The 22,826-nt window shown below is 36.8% G+C and overlaps 4 protein-coding genes and 1 pseudogene across 5 annotated transcripts in view; 4 read left to right on the top strand and 1 right to left on the bottom strand.

Annotated features, from left to right (window-relative positions):
- The first annotated feature begins 1,636 nt into the window (after nucleotides 1-1,636).
- LOC116301087 (ryncolin-1) lies at nucleotides 1,637-4,041 on the top strand. The gene is made up of 4 exons (XM_031710088.2): nucleotides 1,637-1,938; nucleotides 2,239-2,327; nucleotides 2,400-2,691; nucleotides 3,560-4,041. Exons 1-4 carry the CDS (start codon nucleotides 1,719-1,721, stop codon nucleotides 3,814-3,816), a joined length of 858 nt encoding a protein of 285 aa, XP_031565948.2. The 5' UTR covers nucleotides 1,637-1,718; the 3' UTR covers nucleotides 3,817-4,041.
- Nucleotides 4,042-5,371: 1,330 nt separating this feature from the next.
- On the bottom strand, nucleotides 5,372-7,693 carry LOC116301095 (ryncolin-1). Its single transcript, XM_031710094.2, has 4 exons — nucleotides 7,412-7,693; nucleotides 7,052-7,140; nucleotides 6,690-6,981; nucleotides 5,372-5,845 (listed from the first exon to the last, which is right to left on the bottom strand). The coding sequence occupies exons 1-4, from the start codon at nucleotides 7,632-7,634 to the stop codon at nucleotides 5,589-5,591; spliced, it is 861 nt and encodes a 286-aa protein (XP_031565954.1). The 5' UTR covers nucleotides 7,635-7,693; the 3' UTR covers nucleotides 5,372-5,588.
- A 1,440-nt stretch (nucleotides 7,694-9,133) lies between these two features.
- LOC116301093 (ryncolin-4-like) overlaps nucleotides 9,134-22,826 on the top strand; it is a 28,179-nt pseudogene continuing 14,486 nt past the window's right edge. The window contains exons 1-5 of the transcript XR_016120766.1: nucleotides 9,134-9,142; nucleotides 9,562-9,651; nucleotides 9,723-10,004; nucleotides 10,432-10,665; nucleotides 11,102-11,312. The product of XR_016120766.1 is annotated as a ryncolin-4-like (transcript). The remainder of the gene's footprint in view (nucleotides 9,143-9,561; nucleotides 9,652-9,722; nucleotides 10,005-10,431; nucleotides 10,666-11,101; nucleotides 11,313-22,826) is intronic.
- LOC116301092 (trace amine-associated receptor 7d-like) lies at nucleotides 13,662-14,814 on the top strand. Its single transcript, XM_031710091.1, has one exon. It carries the CDS (start codon nucleotides 13,720-13,722, stop codon nucleotides 14,668-14,670), a length of 951 nt encoding a protein of 316 aa, XP_031565951.1. The 5' UTR covers nucleotides 13,662-13,719; the 3' UTR covers nucleotides 14,671-14,814.
- LOC116301081 (trace amine-associated receptor 9-like) lies at nucleotides 16,622-17,581 on the top strand. Its single transcript, XM_031710080.2, has one exon. It carries the CDS (start codon nucleotides 16,622-16,624, stop codon nucleotides 17,579-17,581), a length of 960 nt encoding a protein of 319 aa, XP_031565940.2.

A 22,826-nucleotide genomic window follows, 5' to 3' on the forward strand; every position in this document is an offset into this window, starting at 1 on the left:
TACAAATACCGCAGGATATTTTTACTCGCACTCGGCTTTCTCCTGCAATATTTGTACTCCACTGAGTGCAGTTGGATCATGAATATATTTTCCGGGGAGGGGGGGAGGGGGGGTACTCCGCCAGGATTTGGGTATAGGGGTGTTCCGCTGGGATTCTGAAAACACTGTTTATGATAGAAAAACTCAAATTTGTAGACCCTGTTTATGGCAAAAGATATAATTAATTCCACTGAGTTCCTGTTTCAATTATCGTGTCAGCTCATGTTTTTTTTTTTTTGTTGGTTTTTTTTTTTTTTTTTTTTTTTTTTGTTGGTTTTTTTTGACGACCATAATAACCAGTTTCGGCAGAAACCCTGAATTTGACAGGAAACTCGGGAAGAACTTAAAACTTGAGTGAAATTGTATACAGTCAATTCAAAAAACGTTGTCGTCGACCAACTCAAGCCTACGCGACTGGACCGAAAGGAACTCTGGGTAGCAATCATTAAAGCCGAGTTGACTCCATAATTTTATCTGACTAGTTATGCCTGGTTTACAGCACGAACCTTCGTAGGCGAGCGGGAAATGTTGAAGGAGACGTTTTTTTAATGCCTTCATATTTTCGAAAGCGTGAATTGAATCATAACTACTTTGTTTTTCTTTCCCTAAACCCAAAGATATTCATTTAATGGGTTGTTTCTCGCCATTATTATCTTTACTACTAGCAAGAACAATTAATTCAGAACGAATATTTAACCGCTTCAGTGATTTTTACCCATATTCCTTTCGGTCCAGTCGCGTAGGCTTGAGCTGGTCGACGACAACGTTTTTTGAATTGACTGTATCCTGTTTATGACAAGAAGCAACGTCCGCAACCACTGATGTTCAAATCAAGTTGCTGGTAAATAGTACATAAACGCAGATCCTATTGACAGTGCTATAGTTTATTCCACTCTGATTATTAAAAAGCCTTTTCAATGAGGTTTATTTAGTCGTGAGTTTTAAGGACCTATTCACTTAGTTAACTAAACAATCCATAGCAGTTTATTGACACAACTTGTTAAAACACGATCGACGAGATGTATGTTGTTAACCTTATTCGTGGCATCGAAGCCATTTTGCAAATGATGAAACTATAATTAATATTAACTACTCTGATGGAAGTACATTTGTTCAGCATCCATTGTTAGTAAAGCATTAAAACCAGTGAAAAAGTGTCAGTAATTGTTGTTTTCTAAGTTATGGTGGTGTCTTTATTATTATAAACGAAATCTACCTTCAACCATAGTAGAGAACCTCATAGAAAACATTTTTTGGAAAGATCAGAAAAATATTTCAACCAAGTTTTTTGGAAATTTATGTTAATACCATGCAGACAATTTATAAATCAGAGTCTAATTTGCAAATAAAGTGGCAGTGAGGAGTCATTCGACGTTATTTACTTCCTAATGAATAAGTTAGTTTCATTGAGAAAAAATAATTCATCTCATCAGAAATGCGTTGACTCATTGACGTTATTCACTTTCTCGGCTAATGAATTAGTTAGATACATGACAGAAAAATTAATTCATCAGAAATGAGTTGAAGATGCATGACGATAGGGTAGAGCCTCAAAACGTTGGCCGAAACATGTATAAAATTCGTGTTAAATGATAATGCGCTCTTTCTTCCGCTGCGTTTTACTTATCCCTGCACAGCTTCTTGTGTTTTGATTGTGTTCACACCTAGACCGATCGAAAATGAAAGTCTTGAATCTGTTTATGATCTTAATCGGAGTATTCCTGATCACCGAAGGAAAACAAGTCTCCAAAGTCCTAAAAGATGGTAATGTGTATTACAATGGCAATGTGTATTTCGGAAGTGCAGCTCACTCAAAACAGTTTTTGGATATCCTGAAGAGCTTAGACAAGAAGCTGAATAAAATCATGGACAAGTTGAGGACATCTTCCAATGAAATGGGTATGCCATTACTTCTTAAATAAGCATAACTAGCTTTTAAAAGCATGTACATTAGGTGTGTCTTGAAATTTAGAAAGTGGAGAAGATTTACCAGTTGGTCTTATTGCACAAAATGGCGGATTAAATTCAAACAATTTGTTTCTCATCAAGAAGATAAAATCCCAATTCCAACTGTTTGCCATTGACGTATATTTGAAACCAACCTTCCCGATTGGCGGTAAATCATCCAAAATGCAAATATTGATTCTTTGCTTGAAAGTAAAGTTCATGATAACCTTTTCATGCATTGATCATGTTTAGCGCCAAACAATTGTGCTGAAGTTCTTAAAAGAGGTAAAAACAAAAGTGGGATTTACACAGTCGATCCTGATGGCAAAGGGCGTTTCAAGGTAAGATTATAAAGTTTGGATATAAGTAGAAAAAACAAATTGCAACTTTACATGTGACATTTTCTTTCATAGGTTTTCTGTGACCAGAAGACGAGTGGAGGTGGATGGACAGTCTTCCAAAAGAGACAAGACGGTTCAGTCGACTTCTATCGAGGTTGGGCTGACTATAAGAACGGTTTTGGTGACCTGAAAGGCGAGTTCTGGTTGGGACTGGATAAAATCAACCGGTTGACCCACCAGACTCGTAACCGTCTTCGTGTTGACCTACAAGACACCAAGGGGAACAGCGCGTATGCTGAGTACAACTACTTTGCTGTGACCAGTGAAAGAAACAAGTACAAGCTGAGTCTTGGAACTTATTCAGGTAGGGTAAATAATGTCCCGCTTTTTGAAAGGCTTTTTTCGGGAACGTGGTGGATTGATTAGAGAGCAGGAAAGAGCCTCGGGGAGTGTACTCGGGTGGGTAACATGAAGGGGAGGTCCGACGTATTTTTTTGGGTTGACAATTTTCGTTCCCGGTATTTTTTTGGGGTCAAGAGACCAGCCACGTATTTTTTTAGGTCTCGAAATGAAACCCGTATTTTTCGATTTTTTTATCAGAAAATTATTTTGTTTGATTATTTTCCAGCAAGGCGTGAGTGAGTTCCGTCAAGAAACATACTGATAACAATAAAAGAAGATAAAACAACGTTATTTGTAACGTAATCTTGTTTACTTTTCCTTGGTTCCATATTAATTTATTACACGTCAATCGTTCATGTCACTTTATCGCTTCATCATATTACTTGCACGTGTAAGCCCTTATGCTTAAGAGCGTGCAAAATCATGCATTAGAAGAGCCTGATGAATTCAATAAATCAGTTTTGAAGTATTTAAGTCGTGTATTTTTTTGGATCAGAAATTTGGATGCCATGTATTTTTTTGGGTGTAAAATTTCAGGTTTGAGTATTTTTTTGGGGTTGCAATATGAAGCTCCGTCGGACCCTCCCCCCCAAGTACCAAGTATAATATATGCTAGAAATATGAGCAGTTTTCCTGAATTTATGGATTGGATTTAGTATATAATACATTGTAGCATAGCTTCGATGGAAGCTGTGTTCACTAGCTAAGAAATGGCGTACTTAAATTTGGCTTAGAAATCGAGTTCTGATCGAGTTTTGCGTATCTCAATTGGAATCAAATGTTCGGTAGTTGCATAATGTCTTTGTTTATTCTAGTACTTTTATCACTAGGTACTGCTGGTGACTCGTTGTCACGTAATCGCGGCATGGCCTTCTCCACCAAAGATCGTGACAATGATGTCAGCGCTGGAAAATGTGCAGTGTTATACAAAGGTGCCTGGTGGTACGAAAGTTGTCACAACTCTAACCTGAACGGCCTGTACCATCACGGAAAGCACAAGTCTTTTGCTGATGGAGTCAACTGGAAACATTGGAAAGGCTACTACTACTCTGTCAAGAGAGCAGAAATGAAGATACGACCCGTATAAGAAAAAAAGTCGTCACCAAAAACAGAACGACACGATTCACTGGCCGGACAATTCCATGATCTAATTTGCTATTAGTTTTAACGCAAGGATGTTAAATATTCACTTGAACACAGGTTATAAAAGCGTGTTATATTATTGTAATCTATGTAAGTTGTAATAAGAGGATATATAAGAATCCTTTAAAATTTAAATAATGAAGGGGTAATAAAAGTTGGAAGCATGAAAGTTTGTAGTTAAGGCAATTGAAAACTTTGCACTGTGCGATTTGCATCATTCTGCATTCAGCATTTATCTGTTTAAAAGGTCGACTAACGAGGCATAGGACCGAATTACATTTTTAAACGTGCAAATTGATTTCCATAAGTGGTGTTCTTCTGAGTTGTATGAGCGGCACGGATGAGGTGCTGAGGGCTGATGAGGTGAAGTACCGAAAAATATGTGTTTTGAAGGAATCGAAAATAGTAAAGTGTTAGCTGACGGAGCTCCTCTGGTGGCCCTAATTATGACACTTGAATGATTCCTGGTATGTTGAGGTCTTACGAAAAGGCTTTTCCCTAAATTTTGGATTCCGTCCATGACAACAGGATATAGAGCAGATTAGTGATATGGTTATTGATAAGGTTACGCGCCGCATTGTGATGACGCATTTTAATCAACTGAAAGTGCGACAACCACAGGGAGCCCGGCTTTGGGATTTGTAAATGAATAAATAAATCAATAAAGTGCTTTGGGTTTCCTGTGTTGAGATTTGAAACAAGACGCTGATACGTTGAATTTCCGGTAATCGTACTACCAGTAACTTGATAGCAGATTAACGTAACGTATCAGTGTAACGCACGCCCTACCATTTACCATTTACTACGTTAAATTTGAATTATAAGCTGCCCTCGAGTTACTTACATTAATCTGCTATCAAGTTACCAAATCTCAACACAGGAAACCCAAAGTACTTTATTGACTTATTTCTTCATGTACAAATTCTAAAGCCGGGCTCCCTGTGCAACAACCAATTTTGGTTTATTGCATGCATACGTCACACTAAAACTTTGCACGTGCGATGTATCATGGAATGAACGTCAGGGCAAATATGGCCGTTGTTGTGATGAGAAATGAAGCCAACATGCCTCTAAACTTCTCCTTACCGGAACCGTTTTCAACAAGAAAAGGGTCATTTGCGAGAAAGTTTCATATATTTATCTTTTTTTAAAGGTGGAAGCCACGAAACATGAAGTGATTCAGCGTGCGGTGGTTGATGGGATTGATTTGAAATCAGGCTTTGTGCTCCTAGTCAGATCACTTGGACATCATGACGATGCGCTGATTGAATAATGGAAAACCTGTGTGGCTGTCAATGATTCAAGGTATGTGTCGCGTTTGCAACACTGTATCGTGAACGATTTTAATTTATTAATGACTTCATTGTGGAATGGGTCTAAGGATTTTAATGGCCGGGATTTGGAAACTGGTGCGATGCCCCTCGATGAGAACATGTTGTGCAGGACAAGCTTCTATGCTTTAAATCTCAAATAAAAATAAATGAAATTTCCATACCATATTACATGATCTATGACTTTATTTATACTATTTTATTCATTATTTAACTTTTTAAACTTAATTAACTAGTAGCTTTAATAATTAACTGAACAGATATTTCGTTTCTGCCTCATCTTTTACGATGAAATATTTATGGAGAAAGTGAATTCTAACTAGCTTGTGAAATCTAACTTGGCCGGTGAGGAAATATTTCAAAAGTATCCGGTACTAATCTCATCTTATGCAGGTCGTATTTTCATCTCAGCTCTTTTAGCGGAATAGTTATGTCCTTTCCAATGAAACCAGTTGACTCCATCAGCCGAAGAACTATGTTGTCCGTGATGGTACAGGCCGTTGAGGTTAGAGTTATGACAGTCTTTGTACCACCAGGCACCTTTGTAAGACACTGCACAGTTTCCATTATGGGCATCATTGTCACTATCCTTGGTAGTGAAGGCCATGCCACGATGGTAGGACAGTGAGTCACCAGCAGTACCTTTATGATTTAAAAAAAAGGGTTTGCCAAGTCCCTATCAGGAGTTTCGATTGGCAGTAAACTTTAGAATACCCCGTCACTCATTAATATCACCTCAGGTACTGTCACCGCGGTTCTTGGTCACAGGAAGCCCAATAATTATAAAAACTTTTTTCAAATCACTTCGGGACCTCGGGCCGCGGGTACACTTATAATGCGTTCTAGTAATTGCTTCGTTTTCAAATCACTTCGCGACCTCGGACCGCGGGTACACTGAATGATGTGCTTCGAAGAGTGACGGGGTATTCTAAAGTTGCTCCTGGCAGTAATATTATTATTAAATAAACCTTATATCTTACCGATACGGCGGCCATCTTGAATTCTATTGTTTTAATTAAGAATTTATGGGATGCCGAGGGGGCAATTATTGGGAAATTTATATTCCGCACATCTGTCAGGATGTCTTTTTATACTGATAACTTTTCTATGAGAAGCACATCTAAAATACAATTGAATTTGGTAGTTGGAACAGTATGCGAAATACCAAGACTTTAAATTATTTGAAAACGCATCCTCGCCACTATACATGTTTTATAAATTTTCTACATGCTTGCGCATTCGGCATCCCATCGATTTAATTAAAGATGGCCGCCGTATCGGTAAGAACGTCTATTGGCGGAAGACCAGCTATTGATATAATTTTGGTGCCACAAATTTAGATAAAATCAAGAAAAAATGTTTAAGAGAATTTTTATGAGTAAATTTTACAAACATTAACGCTTATGCTTGTTTCAAGCTCTTTTCCCTTTACTCCGAGTAAGGAAGTATTTTACAAGTGATCGAACAATTTTTTTTTTTGTCTTACCTGAATAAGTTCCAAGGCTCAGTTTGTACTTGCTTCTTTCACTGCTCACAGCAAAGTAGTCGTACTCAGCATACGCGCTTTTCCCCTTGATGTCTTGTAGGTCAACACGAAGACGGTTACGAGTCTGGTGGGTCAACCGGTTGATTTTATCCAGTCCCAACCAGAACTCGCCTTTCAGGTCACCAAAACCGTTCTTATAGTCAGCCCAACCTCGATAGAAGTCGACTGAACCGTCTTGTCTCTTTTGGAAGACTGTCCATCCACCTCCACTCGTCTTCTGGTCACAGTAAACCTGTTTGTGAAAACAAAGATCACATAAAACTTTGGTTTTTCTACTGAATTGATAAATTGATAAATTTTACCTTGAATTTTCCTTTGCCATCAGGATCGACTGTGTAAACGCCACTTTTCTTGCCGCCGTTCTTGAGAACTTCAGCACAGTTTTTGGACACTGAAATGAATTACAGATAAAAGGTTTTCAAACTTTACTTCGGGCGCGGGTAGTATCATTTTGAATAATTATGCATTGACTAAGTGAAATGTTGATTTTTGAATAAAGAGGAAATGCGCCTAAACCGAGTAAGGACTGAGTTTTATTCCTCCTCAAAAACAAATGATTTGAACAACTGATCCTTCCACCGATCTTTCTCCATTTTGCAAAAAAGACACGCCACAAGATTGCTTGACACTATCTTAAATAATCATAAGTTTAAATGGCGTACCAGTTTCGTTAGAAGATGTCCCCAACTTGTCCATGATTTTATTCAGCTTCTTGTCTAAGCTCTTCAGGATATCCAAAAACTGTTTTGAGTGAGCTGCACTTCCGAAATAGACATTGCCATTGTAATACACATTACCATCTTTTTCGACTTTGGAGACTTGTTTTGCTCCAGTAGCGAGGAAAAATCCAGTTATAACCACCAACAAAAAGGCTAAGCCTTTCATTTCAGGTTAGTGTGTTTAACGCGTTGTACCTTTGCACTCGAGTATAGTCAAATGACACATAAAGTTATTCTAGTCTTTATCACTTAGGAAAGCCTTTAACATGAATTTCTAACTTGTTTAAATTTAAGTTTGCCCAGATTTTCTTCCTAGCCAATCGTCATGTTTCAGGTCATTTTTAACATTTGTTTTATTTTGATTTAATGTCTGACTAGTTTCCATATCGTTGGCAATTAAACATGTCCTTTCGTGTATAAGTGCGTTTATTCCGCAACGTAAGAGGCTGATTTTGTTGACCTTTACTTAAGTAACTCAGTACGAGAGATCGAGCACTCAGGTCGACTGAAGGTTTTGCTCTCATGCAAATTGATGCAAGTGCTACTAATACAAGAATATGGAAACAAGACTTCAAATGTTTTTTGCTTGTTTTGCCTTCCGGAATTTACTTCACAATATGACGGAAAATTCAAAAAAAGGAATGCAATGGCGTTCGAAGGCCAGATCGACATGATTAATATTAATATTGCTACTTTTTGGCGGGTGAACAAATTTAATATTTGTTTACTAGTGTTTAGTTAAACTATGTTTTCATTAGGAAAAAAAATGAGAAACCAGAAACCTACAATATAATAAAACTTTCTAAAATATTGTCAGAGCAAGACAAAGGATAGTTTACACGCATTATTTTACCAAATATTGTGCAGTGTTCGTAGATAGTTTTCCAAACCTGTTTAGTTAAACCACTTTACAACATGTTTTATAAGCCTGGGTGTGAATGGGGTATTAGACTAACTAAACAAACTGGCATAGTTTATTGACACAACTTGTTAAAGCACAATGGGATATTTGTTTTTAGCCGAATTCTGAAGCCATTTTGCAAACTATAAAGCTGTAATGTTAACTACTTTGATGGAAGTGTTTTTCTTTAGCTTTCAATTTTCGTAGGTTATTAGTAGAATATACTTTGCGACATGTGCTAATGGTAAAAATTTGATTTGGGAGGAAAGGACGTAAAGTTGGATTTTTCTCTTCTTTGTCGTACGTAATAAAGGGATGTTATGAACAATGGGAAATGGATCGGAGCTCTTTCCAAATTCAAAGTCGCTGATAATGTAACGGCATTCAAAGTATAATAATAGACAGGCTAGGATTGGTTGACAAAGAAAGATCGTTCTAAAACAAGTCTAAAATTCGTGTTTGAGTTTGTATGTCTTTATTGCACAACACCCCTGTGAGTTTTACCATTAGCTGACCTGCTGTCCTTCGCGAGTGCATATGGAAGAAGAAAACACTTAAAATGAAAGTCTTGAGTTTTGCAGTGATTTTGATCGGTTCGTTTCTTGTCAGTAAAGGAAAACCAGTCACCGAAACCAAAACACACGGGAATGTCTACCAATATCAATATTTTGGTACTGCAGCTAATTCAAAGAAGTTATTTGGCGCCCTTAAGAATATAGAAGAGAAACTTAACACCATCATGGATAAAATGGGAGCATCCTTAAACAAAACTGGTAAGAAAAGACTGACATTTCTATCTTCTTGAATTTATGCATCATTGTCAATACTAGGTGTCGCAAGTTATGTCGTGCAAAATCAGAACACTATATATATATTTAAAAAACTCATTAATAATTCATGAAGGAAACACAATAGAAATCATGACCATGAAGGAGGATTTTATATCTGATATAGATTCGTCTTCATTTGCATAAACTGTAACTTGGATTTTCTCTATCAAACTTGGTTCATTTCGTAAAAAAATCGGTACACAATGAGAACAAACATCATAAGTTTTCTAAGCCGTTCAATAATCTCGCAGATCGTGGTTTATCGGGTCTAAAACCACTCGGCTACGCCTCGTGTTTCATACCCGATAAAACACTCCTGCTCGTTTATTAAACAGTACATATTCTATATTATTTGTTCACAGGTGCCGAAAAATTGTGCAGAAGTTCTTAAAAGAGGTAAAAACAAAAGGGGTGTCAACACAGTCGATCCTGATGGCAAAGGGCCGTTCAAGGTAAAATTATAAAGTTTGGATATAACTCAGAAAACCAATTGCAAGTTTGCATGTGACATTTTCTTTCGTAGGTTTACTGTGACCAGAAGACGAGTGGAGGTGGATGGACAGTCTTTCAAAAGAGGCAAGACGGTTCAGTCGACTTCTATCGAGGTTGGGCTGACTATAAGAACGGTTTTGGTAACCTGAAAGGCGAGTTCTGGTTGGGACTGGATAAAATCAACCGGTTGACCCACCAGACTCGTAACCGTCTTCGTGTTGACCTACAAGACACAGCGCTTATGCTGAGTACGACTACTTTGCTGTGACCAGCGAAAGAAACAAGTACAAGCTGAGCCTTGGGACTTACTTAGGTAGAATATAGCCACTCAATTCAACAAATTAACATATGTGTCTTAGGTGTCTGTCCTCTTATTGAAGATAAATTGTGTCATCACATCGCCAAAGTAATGTGGCGGGATCCACGAGGCGTTTTTTTTTTTCTACAATAACAAAAAACGATAAAGACGCTCAAAACAACCAACGGAAATAGCGCGCGCTTGTTGACGGTCAGCTTTATCTGTCTATCCTCTTATTGACGATTTAAAAAAAAAACAATTAGCGCGCGAAAAATGTTTAAGTTATTGTAAAAATTTATATTGCAGTCAGCCCCAACGCATTTTAGGCTGTTTTCGTTGAAGAACGACTTTAAGGTTCTACTGCGCAAGTCGGATTGAGGTAGAAAACCATTAAATATGTGAGCTACTTATTTAGACTCTACTCTCGTACTCATCTCTTCAGGTACTGCTGGAGACTCGCTGTCCACACATCGTGGCATGGCCTTTACTACAAAAGATCGTGACAATGATGTCTATAGTGGTATAAACTCTGCCGTGTCTAACAAAGGTGCCTGGTGGTACAAAAACTGTCATAACTCTAACCTCAACGGCATGTACCATCACGGACAACATAGTTCTTCGGCTGATGGAGTCAACTGGTATCATTGGAAAGGACATAACTATTCTGCTAAAAGAGGTGAGATGAAAATACGACCTGCATAAGATGAGATTAGTACCGAATACCTTTGAAATATTTCCTTGTAAGTCAATTAAATAAATAAATTAAAAGAAAATTTAAACGGTAATTGTCAGTTGTTCCATAGAGTGGATTGTCTTTCCTTGATTCCAACCAGACTTAGTTTCCAATTCATGTGGTTTTCGCAAAATTTCAACAGACCAAATGAAAAGTATTTAGTTGTAAGACCGACAAACAATATATAGAATTCTTTGTAGAAAATATTCCTCGGATGGTGGGAGACAATAGTAAATGTGTGTACAATTAGCCAAAACAATAAGTTACTTAAAACCCTTGCATATGAAAAAGGGTGCAATTGGAAATTGAATTTAGATCATCAGTGGAAACGTTTGCGAGCAGTGACGATCGTGACGATAAGCTTTTTATCATTCAAAAGGTTGGATATTAGCTTTTTATCATTCCCGAGGTTGGATATTAGCGATTTATTTCCTGGTTTGGAGCTGTTATTTACTGAACGTGTTGCGGCAGCTACCGATGATATTTTTTCTGAAGAAGGGGAAACGAGAGAAACGTTAACATTACAGTGGTGGCTGATGAAGAACTTGCTAAAGGAAATGAACGACATGGGAATAGCTTGACGTTACATGGTAAGTACTTCATTGCATTTGAGTTCATGCTAGTATATAATTGAAATAATTTATAATTAGCTAAGTTATTGCTAGTGGTGTAGTATTTAAGTAACTTAGTACATTTCATATTTGCACAAAAAATCGCACGATCTCGAGTACAATTCGGGATTTATAGGTACGAGTGATGTTTTGAATTTTTTTAAAATTGGACGATCGAGCTTTAATTTTGGCGAGTCTAATTTGAGAACTCTGAAAACATCACGAGTATCTATAAATTCTGAATTGTAAGAGAAGATTGTGCGATTCTTGGTCTATAATAGACTCAACAAAATTGAGCAACTTAATTGGGACTCTACAGAGTACAATTTGGAATTTAATTGTACTCCTCTTGTCCAATCATAATCGAGTAATTTTGTTGAATGTACTATATTAAATGTAGGAAAAAGAAGTGTTGATGAATTGAATAGCTCACTATAAATTCACCGGGCTATTTATGTAGCACGGTGAATCTATAATCAGCTATTCAATTCAATTCATCAACCATGCCTTTCCCTGCTGAATATCAACTTCCTCCCGGGGTTTTAAACTACTCTATTGTTCAAGCGGGCTCTATTAATGGTTTTCAACCATTCCCAAGAGAATTAAATAACAAAAAACACGGCGGACATGTTGGAGGATATAACAAAAGAATTAATTGACAATTCTTTTGTTAAATTCCTCCAACATGGCCGCCGTGAAAACCGTCAATTATATTTACAGCCCTATGAAGAACAAAGAAAAACAAGTGAATTGGGCCGGAACTAACTAAAATAAATTCCCCAAGGAATGATGCAAAAAGTGTTTTGTTACATAGCAACCGAGAAATATTGAGAAGTCAGATTATAAAATAAAAACTTTATTTTAGCAGGCTATTTAACGTAACTTATGAAAATGAAAATATGATTTTTACAAATACCACTACATATATACGGTATTGTATCTCGCAACCAAAAGGGGAGAAAAGCAAACAGCCTTTGTTTGTCGCCATTTTTTCGTCTTCTTCCGAATTCTTTTTACTCGGGCTTTCAAAGAAATGCCCGAGGTATAAATTGGGCTTTATTTGCGTTCTGTCACAAATCGCAGTTGCGTTCAAATCGCATGCGCAAGTTCTATGCGCGTGCGTAGTATGCGCCACATAAGCACATGGTCGAATGGCGGAATTTTTCAAGGTTTCGTCAGAAGGATGACAGTGTACACAAAGAATTCTTTCGATTTTCTGCTAAGAAGCCCGAGATCACGCAGATATTCGTCTAGTTCTTAACTGATGAAAGTCTGTATTTCTTTTTTCTGTAGTTCTAAACTCCTTTCGCACTAAACATTCCAACACCGTACCTGCTCTCCTGTGTTGTTTGTAATTCTGCACCCAGAATAAAAATACAAATACAAATCGGTAATAAACCCAAAATAATTTTGTTCCGATTTTTTATATTAAAAAAAAAATTTTTTTTTGATATTTATAACTTTCAATTAGAATAGGTATTTTATTTATTTGATTACTTATCCTGGAAACAAAAGTTGCTTTTTTATTCTCTGCAGAGAACTCTAGATTCACTGGTAGTGATTCTTGCAGATATTTATACTTAACGTGGAAAAAAACTTCTCAATAAAGCTGAGCGCGATGATTTTAAATATTTAGATAAATATAGCAGTCTTTATAATAGAAAAAAGATTTATTTTGTCGCAAATATAATTTTGTTCCGTCCATTGACACTTCTGTTTGATTTTATGTATGTATATATTTGTCATATTAAAAACAATAGCTGAATAAATATAATATGGCACGTAGCCTCTTACTGAAACCTTGGCGTGTCAGTGATCAGCGAAGCATTTATTATATTCACAGATTGGGCTTCCTTGGTGTTTATATGGTGGTTATCATATTGTTTAGATGCTATATGTCTCGCCTTACGAATAAATATATTCACATTATTCAATGTAGTTTGTTAGCTTGTTTCAGCTGTGCCTCGGCTGATGTTAACATTTTGTTGTCAGTAGAGATGTAAAGCCGGAAATTGAAATATACACCGGAAGCAACCTAATTTTAATATATATTAAGTTCCTACAACAAGGTAATATTTACATCGTAAGAACACAGTGAATATCAGTATTTATAAGATTAATATCTATACAAGTTAGCAAAACAACAATAACTACTTCATGAAAACTTACACCAGATTTGGATTTTTTTCCCCCCCAAATTAATCTTGCTTATATGAGCCCACATGATCGAACTAGCGATGTTATAACGAAGATGTCAACGAATATTTTAAATTTAATTAACCAAACAGGTGCACCGCAGTTTTTATCTGGAACAACCGAGAATGATAGACAGGCAACAGTTTTAGATATACACTACCATCTTAACTTTAAACGAAGAAAAGTCAAAATGAACCAGAGCTGCTCCTTTCTCCGAAACCACCTCATTTTGCCGGAATTTCGTGCAAGTCTGTGTACTCTGTACCTTATTACCTCCCTATCAGCCGTTTCTTTGAATGTCTTAGTACTTTACACAATGTGGAGGACTCCAAGCTTACACAAGCCTTCGTATCTTCTTCTGGCTAATCTTGCATTGTCAGATTTCATGTATGGTGCGATTGGAGAACCGTTAATAATTCTGACACATTTTACGTACTTGAAAAACTTGACTGCAATCTATTGCTCCGTATCAGCAAGTGCTCAAGTTGTGGGATACTGGCTGGGATCTTCGTGTCTTTATACGTTGACTTTAATAAGCGTTGATCGATTGTTGGCCATTAGACTGAAAAACAGATATCGATCGTTTGTGACATCTCGACGTATCTGGATGGTGACCGTCCCTTACTGGGTGGGGATACTTGCCTTTTTGTTGGCTTTATTTATAGCAAATGTCCCATTTCTTGTGATAAACATCATATCTTCATTAGTCCTTTCAGTGTTGTTAACGACTATAATCGTTTGTTATTCCATGGCGTTCTACACATTGAAGAAGCTCACGTCTTCTGTATCATCGTCCAGTCAGCAACCAGACGAAGAAAGTACTAATTTTGATGTTTCAAAATACCGAAGATCCTTGAACACCATGTTACTTGTCCTGATGACAACTTTGCTAATGTACTTTCCATATTTTGCTTCCGCCGTAACTTATAGTATCAAGAATGGTGAAACAGTTGACCAAAACTCATATTCAGTGATATCATACGAGATGCTGTCGACGAGCGAGTTGATTATAGCAATGAACTCCACAGTGAATCCTCTGCTGTACTTGTGGCGTATGCAAGATATTCGTGAAGCAGTAAAAATAATGGTCAAAAAAATTTTAAGACGAAAAAATCAGTCAGATGAAGAGGAGCAAACTTAACTCTTTCCTAATGACCAATGAAACTGGTTTTCTTTTCTTTTCTTTTATTTGTCCATTTTTTCCATTTCATATAGTTTTTTTAAAATATTGTTTCAATTTTTCTCCTTTAAGTTGAATGCATATTGTTCTACCTTTTTTGTGCACCTGGTCATTTATTTACACACCTTATTTGCATTAAGTAAAAAAAAAATTAAAGTCACTAAAAATTGTCGTTAAACCCACACAAGTTGCTTTATAATGAACACTAATAACGCGTATGTATTACATATTAAGAGCTGATTCTGGCTGTAATTGGCATACATATTAAAATAATCGATCGAGTGTTATTTCTAAATGCTGATAAAATGAGAAACAAGGTTAAATACGAATGTATTGGTCACTATATATTTTAATACCACAGGTTATCAGGTTAAAATAAACATCGTCTATTTCTTCAGCACGTATATCATATATGGCTGTGTTCGCAGCGGATTGGTTACAACAAACTTATATACTTTTCCCTGATCTCCCAGCGCAGCCGCACAAACTAATTCAATTAATCATGTTGTGTTAAGTTTCTTAAGGAAATTCCCTTGAAATAGGAGAAAAGTCATTTTCCCCAAAATTTGTAGAATCGTTAATCGCACCTTGGACGTCTTAAACAAGCAGTAATGAAAGGAGATCACCATTCTCGTTTAATAATAATAATAATAACGGGGTTCTTATATAGCGCTTTTTACATGGTCTCAATGCGCTTCACAATCATGACCAGTGGAGGACTTTACGGGCTGCGTATTTAGGCGCTAGTAGCAGCCGTGCAGCTTACAATCATGAGTGATTTGTTAGTAAGTTAGTATTAATGCCTCCAGATTGGGATAGGCTGTTGAACCGTGAGACAATCCCCTACTCTTATACAAATAATTCAACAGGTTCTTTTATGTCCCCCATTTACTGTTGGTTAGGAAGGGTTGGGAGACAGGGCCTACGGTTTTAAGTCCTTGTCCTTGTTTCGTGCTACATGTCCTCAAAATATGACAAATTAAGAATATGGCTCATTTTCGCATCAAAATTGTAACAAACATGGAACTGTGTCTTATGACTAAGTTTTCCAAATTGCATGAATTGAAATGGAAATGTGTTATGTAGCCCATTGTGAGATATCGTTCTCGTTTCTATTAAACCTATTTGAGCGCCTGATACAGTTTGTTACTAATACCTTCGGTGAACTCGTACGTATTTCCCCAGTACTTATTTGCCAGCTGCAGTGAGGTATAATCAAATTAACAAAAACCACTAGAACAAATAACTTTGTTCTCTAGGAACTTTCATATTGGTATTGGGATTAAACAAATGTTTCCCCAGCAAATGGACTTCTTTCACTTGTGTCATCGTGATCTCTCAAGAATCAAGATTCTTTGTTTGACGATTACATCTATATTTCTGAGACATCTCATGTGCAACTTTTCCGACCGGAATGACACATGGCCTAAAATAAGAAACATTACCACGACAAAGCTAAAGATGGCAAAATATCTTTGCAATTTTCTTGCTTCAAGAAAATCTCAATATTTGCCCCTTTCCTATGCGACATCATAATATGAAACAAATCTGATAAAACGAGTTCGTGAAGCACTGTAAAATATCCGATCTATGCGTTTCATCAAGAGCAACCAAAAAATAAATATAATTAAATGAAGTGACAGAGTCTGAAATGCGAAAGGGTTTTTCAAAGATTTCCCTACTTCAACTTGACACTTCTAATATATAGCTGATGAAGATCCCATTAGAGTAAATGCATGACTTGAGGACCGCATTTGTTCGTAGGACCATGATGCATTTGGAGAATAAAGTACAGGTGCAAATCAAGGTTATTAAATCCTCACACAAATCTAATCATTTTAAAATTGTGTAGAACAGTTAAAGTGACCTTACTCTACACCCAAACCCGAAACGAGTAAAAGAATAACTCAAAATGAACCAGAGTTGTCTTTTCGACAATTTTTACCTGCGTCTGCCTGTGTTCCGTACAGTCTTATGCACATTTTACGCGGTAACTATACTAACAGCAGTCTCTCTCAACCTCACCGTCATCTTGGCGATTTGGAAGACATCTCATCTTCATAAACCTTCGTATATTCTGCTAGCCAACGTTGCGTTCGTCGACCTCTTGGTAGGAACATTAGTACAAACATCAGTTTTAGGTGTTAATTTTGCAGCTATGTACGACTTGGCAGAGTTACACTGTTATTCGATGATCATTTGCAGAATGTCTGGTTATTGGTTGGGAACTGTATCACTTTTTACTCTTACGGTTATCAGCATTGATCGTTTGTTGGCTGTCAAGCTTAAAAGTCGATATAAAAACGCCGTTACTTCCAAACTTATCTGGAGGACCTTGTTGTCCTGGTGGGTTGGTTCCTTTGCTGTGGTGTTAATATTTTTGACAATAGATTTGCCGATGAGCGTCCTTCTTGGTGCTGCAGGCACCTTGATAGTTTTGATGCTGGTTACTCTGACCGTCTGCTATTCCTTGGCCTTTTACCTCTTAAAAAGATATCAAAACCTCACGGTGTCGTCTGAAAGACCTAGTGAAAATGCTTTATCGAATTTCAATGCATCTAAATATCGGCAGTCCTTAAAAACTATGGTTCTCGCTATTTGCTTGATTCTTTTTTCATACCTTCCATATATGTGTTCAGCTATGGCCATGGCTTTCAAAAACGTGCAGAAATTTGATGAGAGCGAAACAGCAATAACGATTTTCAAATTCCTTATGATTGGAGAAATATTTATAACAAATAACTCGACAATAAACCCTGTTCTATTCTTATGGCGGATGAAAGATCTTCGAGAAGCAGCGAAGAGCCAAGCAAGGAAACTTTTCAGAGGAGAAAATGCTGTGGAATCCTTTGCCCTGTCTTCCTCTGCCTAATAAGTGGGACGATAAAGTAAAGTAGTTAAGTATAAGTGGGAATAGCAAATGTATCAAAGAACTGTCATTCTTTTTACTCACAAGAGTCGAAATCAGAAACGTCAATTTTCGTTAATCTTGCATGCAGTCGTTGAGAAGAGTCGCTTGAGGAGAGCAGAGTTTTCGCCGTTAAATTTTGTATGAGTTAATGAATTGATCAGAGCTTTAGTAATATGGCTTTTTCTTTGCTTTATCCTTTCCTTCCTTTCTATTTTTTTACTCACTTTTTTGTTATTCTTACTGTGTTTTTTTTTTTTTTTTTCTATTTTCTTGTTTTTTAATTTTTTTAAATTTAAAAAAAATTTGATAATAATAATAATCCTTCTGATGATACTCCTGCCAATGTTCAGTCGTTGCTATCCAGCAGTGCCTTCCGAAAGGAATCGTTCAGCTGCCTAAATTATTTATTCATTAGTTCGCTTACTTACTGAGGCGATGTATTAAAAAAAAGACTGCAAAGACCGAATGGAATCGGTAGTAAATATCAAAAGCAGAAAATGCACAGCTGGAACCAATTATTTGTTTTTCTGACCCCTAGTTACGTAAGGGCAGAAAAGAATGGACAATTACCTTGAGAAGCCCGTATTCAGTCAAGAAACAGCCAAGATATATAGACCTTATGAGAAAGGTTTCAATCACGAATTGTCAAATATGAGGAAGATGACGAGAAAGGAAACTCTAAGACAACTCAGAAACTAATGAATTATATGTCAAAATAAAAACCTTTTCAGTGCTTTTGTATTTTATTATACACTCAATAGTAAGTAGAGCACCTGGTGAGTGCTCTAAAAAATTGGGGGAAAAATCGGATTATGACCGATTTTTAAAATACCTCCTCCTTAAAGTTTTGATAATTTTGATTATTCTTAATTTACTTTTTTTTTATTTTGGGTGCCTCCCTAATTTTTGGGTCCTTGCTAAGTCCCAGAAAGCATGTTAATCGAACCTCACAGAAGAACTCCTTACGAGAAGTGATGTTTGCAAAATATAAGTTCATACAGTCAATTCAAAAAATGTTGTCGTCGACCAACTCAAGCCTACGCGACTGGACCGAAAGGAACTCTGGGTAGCAATCATTGAAGCCGAGTTGACTCCATAATTTTATCTGACTAGTTATGCCTGGTTTAAAGCACGAAACTTCGTAGGCGTGCGGAAATGTTGAAGGAGACTTTTCAGTGCCTTCACATTTTCGGGATTGTTAACTGAATCACAACTACTTTGTTTTTCTTTTCCTAAACCCAAAGACATGCATTTGATGGATTTTTTACTCGCCATTATTATCTTTACTACTAGCGGGAGCAATTAATTCAGAACGAATATTTAACCGCTTCAGTGATTTTTACCCATATTCCTTTCGGTCCAGTCGCGTAGGCTTGAACCGGTCGACGACAACGTTTTTTGAATTGACTGTATAGTATAGCTTAAGAAACGTATTGTATTATTATTATTATCATGTACGTACAGTTGATGTGATATTTTACAAACTTTATCGAGTAATAAAGATGTAGATGTAGAAAACACCCTGAAACCAAAATTGTCCATTATTGAGCCATATCGAACAAGGCGTCTGGAAGTTTTCAAGGACCACAAGCAGGAAGAGTTTTCCATTTATCCAGGTTGTCAAGCTCGCTCGCTTCGAACGGAGTGATGTTCACGTCTTAAGATTCTTTTGACTGTAGTTTTTACTTCTTGACGAATATCTTGCATACGCCACAAGTACAGCAGAGGGTTCACTGTGGAGTTCATTGCTGCAATAAGATCACTTATGCGAATTATCTTGTAAATTGTAATCGAAGAAAGACCTTTTCCATTAATGATAGAAAATGTGGCAGCCGAACAAACGTATGGTAGATACAACAGTAAGGACGTCAACATGACAATCATCATGGTGTTCATAGATCTTCGGTATTGCGAGACATCAAAGTTACTGCTTCCGTTGTCTGATTGTTCGCTGTTAGAGGATACAGAAGACGTAAGCTTCTTCAGTGAGTAGAACGACATGGAATAACAAACGATTATGGTTGTGAGAAACCCGAAAAGAAAAAATGAAGAAATGATATATTTCTGGTAAGGTAATGCATTTGATAAAAATACGGTCAACAGCAGTATTCCGAACACCCCCAACCAAAAAGGGACAGTCACCATCCAGATACGTTGAGATGTCACAAACGATCGATATCTGTTTTTCAGTTTAATGGCCAACAATCGGTCAACACTAATAAGAGTCAAACAGTACAGAGATACAATAGCTAACCAATATCCAATTACATGAGTAATAGCAGCAATGTAACAATATTTTGTTTTCCACTCCTTAATGTAAGCAAAGTTGGCGAGTATCGTAAAAGTATTTGCAAACGCTCCAAACATAAGATCTGACGATGCAAGATTAGCAAGAAGAAGATATGAAGGCTTGTGTAGAGATGGATTCTTCCAGATGGAATACAGTATTAAAGAGTTCAAAGATACGGCTGTTAGTGATGTAACTGCATATAACGTGGATAGAGTTATCCGAAACGATGGCAATTGAAGGGAGGCGTTGTATGAAAACGATAAACAGCTGTGGTTCATAGTTTTGCTGTGAAACTCAGGCAATTTGAATATGGTCCAAATAAAGTAGTCATGTTCACTGAGTCTAACTCCACTAGTTTTTTTAGCTCTACACCTGTTTTAGTTAAATGTAATTATGTCTGTTCCATCATTACAAATATGTATTTGAGTTTAGTTGACAACTACGACCTTGCTGACCATTGAGCGCTTTTATCTTTTCAAAGTGGTTATTAAATGTAATTATGTCTGTTCCATCATTACAATTATATATTTGAGTTTAGTTGACAACTCTGACCTTGCTGACCATTGAGCGGTATTCTATTTGCAAAGTGGTTAATCTAATATTACGATTTCCTCAAATCTGATTGGCTGAGAAACTACTCAGTCTATTTTCCATTAATCTATCTGTGCTAATCGTAATTGGGCACCCGTGTAATTGAAAAGTTGGTTGAAACCGGACAATAGTAATCGAACAGTTTCATAGGCAAATCATTTTGATGCTTTTCAATAAACCCAGTAATCAGCCCAATCTATTTAATATAAGAATTCTTTAAAAAAGAAACGTTTTCCGTGATGATTTTGATTTATGTTAACATTTTTAAGTTAAGCCCTTAAAATGTAGTGGTGCTTGTCAAGTTGACATTTATTGATTGTGAAGAAGATCAAGTACGGTCTTTAGCTCCTTCCTTTTTTTAAGTTATACTATTCTTTTTCTCGGAAATTGTAATAGTTATAATGATTTGAACTGAGACAATTAAGATACAGCGTTATTTTTGAAATGAATTTTTAACTGAAAGCGCGATGAACTATCCAAGCTGGGTGCATTGAATGGACCCACCAAACTGTGTAAGACGAGACTGACAAAAACAATGCTATACAAAATTAAAAATTTGGATTTGTGCCAGGCTTTAATAGTATTAATTTGCCCATTGTTAATGGGTTACCTGTGGAGTGAAATTATGGGATAGAAGCACATGGTCGAGAGCGGAGAGAAGGGAGGTTGGCGGGCAAATGGTCGAACCTTTATGATCCTTTATGACCCTTTATGATCCTTTATGATCCCTTTGATTCCCATTTGTGATCCCTTTTTTATTGTTGATCAATGTAAATCGATGTAAACAAGAAAAGGTTAAAGTAAAGTTTAAGATTGTTGATCAGAAAGGTGTTATTCGTCGATCAAACCGCTCGCCGAACGCAAACAACGTCACACCCATAGTCTTCATAACAGGGCTCTGAGGCGTTCAGATGTTGTTGATGGCCTATACCCCACGAGGGGTGTACAGGCTTAGGAGGAGGAGTCTTCATAACTCCAAGTGCATCATGGTCTTACAAGCAGATGCGGTCCTCAATTCATGTACTCGTACTAATAGTATCTTCATCAGCTATATTGAAAGTGTCAAGTTGACGTGAAACCCTTTCGAGAAACCCTTTCGCACATCAGTCTCTACTAGTATTATTCCTATTAATGATATTTATTTTTTGGAACTCCTGATGAAACGCGTAGATCGGTCTTCGACATTGCTTCTCAAACTCGTTTTATCAGATTGGTTTCATATTATGATATCATCAAAGCCCAAATATTGAGATATTTTTGCTTTCAAGAAATGCACGTAGATGTTTAGCCATTTTTTCACAAGGCAAAGTAATCCGTCATTCGCTAGGAAAACATTTGTTTGATCCCGATACCACTGATGTGACAGCTCCTAGAGAACAAAGTCATTTGTTCTCGTGAATTTTTGCAAATTTGATTATACCTCACTACAGCTGGTAAATACGTACTGGGGACATGAGATGACTCAGGAACATAGGGTTCAAACAAAGAATCGTATTTTTGAGAGATGACAAATGACACAAGCGAAAGAAGTCCATTCGCTGGGAAAACACTTGTTTGATCCCAATACCATGTGCCAGTTCCCAGAGAATAAAGCTATTTATTAAAATGATTTTTTGTGAATTTGATTATACCTCACTGCAGCTGGAAAATACGTACTGAGGAAATACGTACTGACCAAAGGTTTTAGTAACAAGCTGAATTATCAGGCGCTCAAATAGGTTTCTGTACATAAAAACAAGAACAATATCTCATGCTGGGCGACATAGCGCCTGAAATGCACGATTTCCATTTCAATTCATGCAACATTTGGAAAACTTGGTCATAAAGCACAGTTCCATGTTTGACGAGAAAATGAGCCATATCCTTAATTTGTCATACTTTGAGGACAGATAGTCCGAAACGAGAATGGAGATCTCCTTTTTAATGCTTATTTAAAGCTTCAAAGGTACAATTCACCTGTTCGGACCGTTCGGACCGTTCGGACCGTAGTCTCCAACTACATGAATAGTCGAGCCATTGACTCCAACATGCGTATTTATTAACTCCAGTTTGACAATTATTCTACAATTACACAGAAGATTGTACGATTCGCTACAACAAACAATTTACAATTAATGAGCTTCATAAAAAAGGACAAATTCAAAAAGAAAAAGAAAAAAAAAAAAAAAAAAACTTGCAAGTTAATGATGCTCACTCGACTGATTCTTGATGTTAATTATTTAAGGCGCCTCCGGGGCCTATGGTCTGCGGAATTCTTAATCTTACACGCTTCCCCGCCAAAAGACTATTCTAGGTCTTTTCTGCCCATCTAAACACAATCATTTA

Source organism: Actinia tenebrosa, unplaced genomic scaffold (genome assembly GCF_029948245.1).
Source record: "Actinia tenebrosa isolate PJP-AT-01 unplaced genomic scaffold, QUT_ActTen_1.0 PGA_scaffold3__52_contigs__length_22856419, whole genome shotgun sequence".
NCBI lineage: Eukaryota > Metazoa > Cnidaria > Anthozoa > Actiniaria > Actiniidae > Actinia > Actinia tenebrosa.